The following is a 2,500-nucleotide window of genomic DNA, read 5'->3' as shown; positions in this document are numbered from 1 at the left end:
TCAAGGTCTATCATTGAGTGGATTGATTGAAAATCCCTCAGGCAATCTAGGAGGCTATAGGCATATTTTGTGTTCTCACAGGCTACTTACAAAACATTTTGGTCAAACTAATATCAGTTGACCATAAAATGTCCATTTTTTCTCGTCTAGGAGAGGAAAATTACATTTGTGCTAATGATATTTCTAGCTCCTTAACAGAGGCTAATTTGAATATAGGCTATTTATGGCCAGCTCCATAACAGAGAGGTAGGATTTAAATATAGGCTATTTATAGCCAGCTATGTTTGATCATCTATACTCCACCAAGGGACAAAGGTTATCCTCTAAAAACAGGGCCTCGCATCTTCATATTTAGAGTTGCAGTCGAGATGCACATGGATTTGTAGAATGCGTTATCTTTTACTAATGTAGAAGATGAAGCTAGATAAAGGTGAAGCATTATGTTAATGATAAAGGACAATGTGTACGCCACTGGACTTTCCTGACAATGGACCATTGCAAAGATATACAGTATTCGCTTGAATCCAGACGTGCAGAATGAATAAAGAATGACTGGAGAATTATGGGTTAGACTAGACTTCTATATACCAGGCCTACACTACACGGTCAAAAACATATCCTAAAAGAAACACTATATGAAATATCACACTTAGAATTTAGTCCACTGTTTTATACATCACTGTTACATGAGCCTGTACTGTACCATAACGTAGCATACAGGATTTATGCTGTAGAGGTCTTTCCGTCATAAGGTAGGCCTGCTATTTCTTACTTCCAAAGTAAACCTACAGTCTTGCAAAATAAATTAGATTCCTAATAATAGGCTTCTGCAAGTAGAAAGAGTAAAAGCATACAGAGCACAATCACATAGATGCATAAGATCTCTTTAGCATAAGATCTCTTTAACATAAGATCTCTTTAGTATGCAGAGCACAATCACATAGATGCATAAGATCTCTTTAGCATAAGATCTTTTAGCATAAGATCTCTTTAGCATAAGATCTCTTTAACATAAGATCTCTTTAGCATAAGATCTCTTTAGCATGCAGAGCACAATCACATAGATCCATAAGATCTCTTTCCAGTAAATGCTGCTGGGAAATCCGTGACGAGTTATTTGAACTGAGAGTGCATAAACATACCGGTACACATCAGATGACCTAGCCTAGGCGTATAATAATATTGCTTTAAATATCTTTTTAGATACAGCTTAGTTAGGCAATAGATTTCATTAAAGCATTTATATGCTAATAATATTTAAGAAGGGGTGATTACAATGCGGAGAACGTATAGAGTGGTCACATCATTGGAAACGTATAGAATGGTCACAGCATCGGAAACGTATAGAATGATCACAGCATCGGAAACGTATAGAATGGTCACAGATTGGAAACGTATATAATGGTCACAGCATCGGAAACGTATAGAATGATCACAGCATTGGAAACGTCTAGAATGATCTCAGCGTTTAGTTGTGAATGAAGCGTATAGAATGGTCTCAGTGTTTGGTTGTGAAGGAAACATATAGAATGGTCACAGTTAAGCGTTTGTTTGTGAATGAAACATATAGAATGGTCACAGTTAAGCGTTTGGTTGTGAATGAAGCATATAGAATGGTCACAGTTAAGCGTTTGGTTGTGAATGAAGCATATAGAATGGTCACAGTTAAGCGTTTGGTTGTGAATGAAGCATATAGAATGGTCTCAGTGTTTGGTTGTGAATGAAACGTATAATGGTCACAGTTAAGCGTTTGGTTGTAAATGAAACGTTTAGAATGGTCACAGTGTATTTGTTTGTGAATGAAGCATATAGAATGGTCACAGTGTGTTTGGTTGTGAATGAAATGTATAGAATGGTGACACATTGGAAACGTATAGAATGGTCACAGTGATTGGTTGTGAATGAAACGTATAGAATGGTCTCAGTGCTTGGTTGTGAATGAAGCGTATGTTCATGCCTTCAATTCAGTTCAGCTCAGTCCGATGGTATTCACTCATATAGAATCTTAAAGCCCTCAGGACCAGACCACACATTCATACATACACAAGGAGTGGGTCACAGAGGTGTCATTACCATGTAGGAGTGGGTCACAGAGGTGTCATTACCATGTAGGAGTGGGTCACAGAGGCGTCATTACCATGTAGGAGTGGGTCACAGAGGTGTCATTACCATGTAGGAGTGGGTCACAGAGGTGTCATTACCATGTATGGAGTTAAATTGCCTTTCTTTTGTGCTGTGTTCCCTTGAATCTGATCCATTTTTCTCTCCTCCCCTCTCCTCTCTCTCCTCTCTCTCCTCCCCTCCTCCTCCTCTCCTCCCCTCTCTCCTCTCTCCCCTCCTCCTCTCCTCTCCTCCCTTCCTCCCCTCCTCCTCCCCCCTCCTGCAGACGGTGCGTCATGGCTTCCCATATCAGCCAACTGCTGTGGCCTTTGATCCAGTGCAGAAGATTCTGGCCATCGGCTCCCGCTCTGGAGGAGTGCGCATGTATCCTTCTCTCCCC

The 2,500-nt window shown here is 40.2% G+C and overlaps 1 protein-coding gene across 1 annotated transcript in view; it reads left to right on the top strand.

The window, feature by feature from the left end:
* stxbp5l (syntaxin binding protein 5L) overlaps positions 1–2,500 on the top strand; it is a 151,063-nt gene that overhangs the window by 20,547 nt on the left and 128,016 nt on the right. Inside the window, 1 exon segment of the mRNA XM_048239460.1 lies at positions 2,387–2,484. Within this exon segment, the coding sequence (XP_048095417.1) occupies positions 2,387–2,484 (98 nt within the window).

Source organism: Alosa alosa, chromosome 3 (genome assembly GCF_017589495.1).
Source record: "Alosa alosa isolate M-15738 ecotype Scorff River chromosome 3, AALO_Geno_1.1, whole genome shotgun sequence".
In the NCBI taxonomy this organism is placed as follows: Eukaryota; Metazoa; Chordata; class Actinopteri; order Clupeiformes; family Clupeidae; genus Alosa; species Alosa alosa.
The sequence above is the reverse complement of the archived record's forward strand: the minus strand, read 5'-3'. Positions and strand labels throughout refer to the sequence as shown.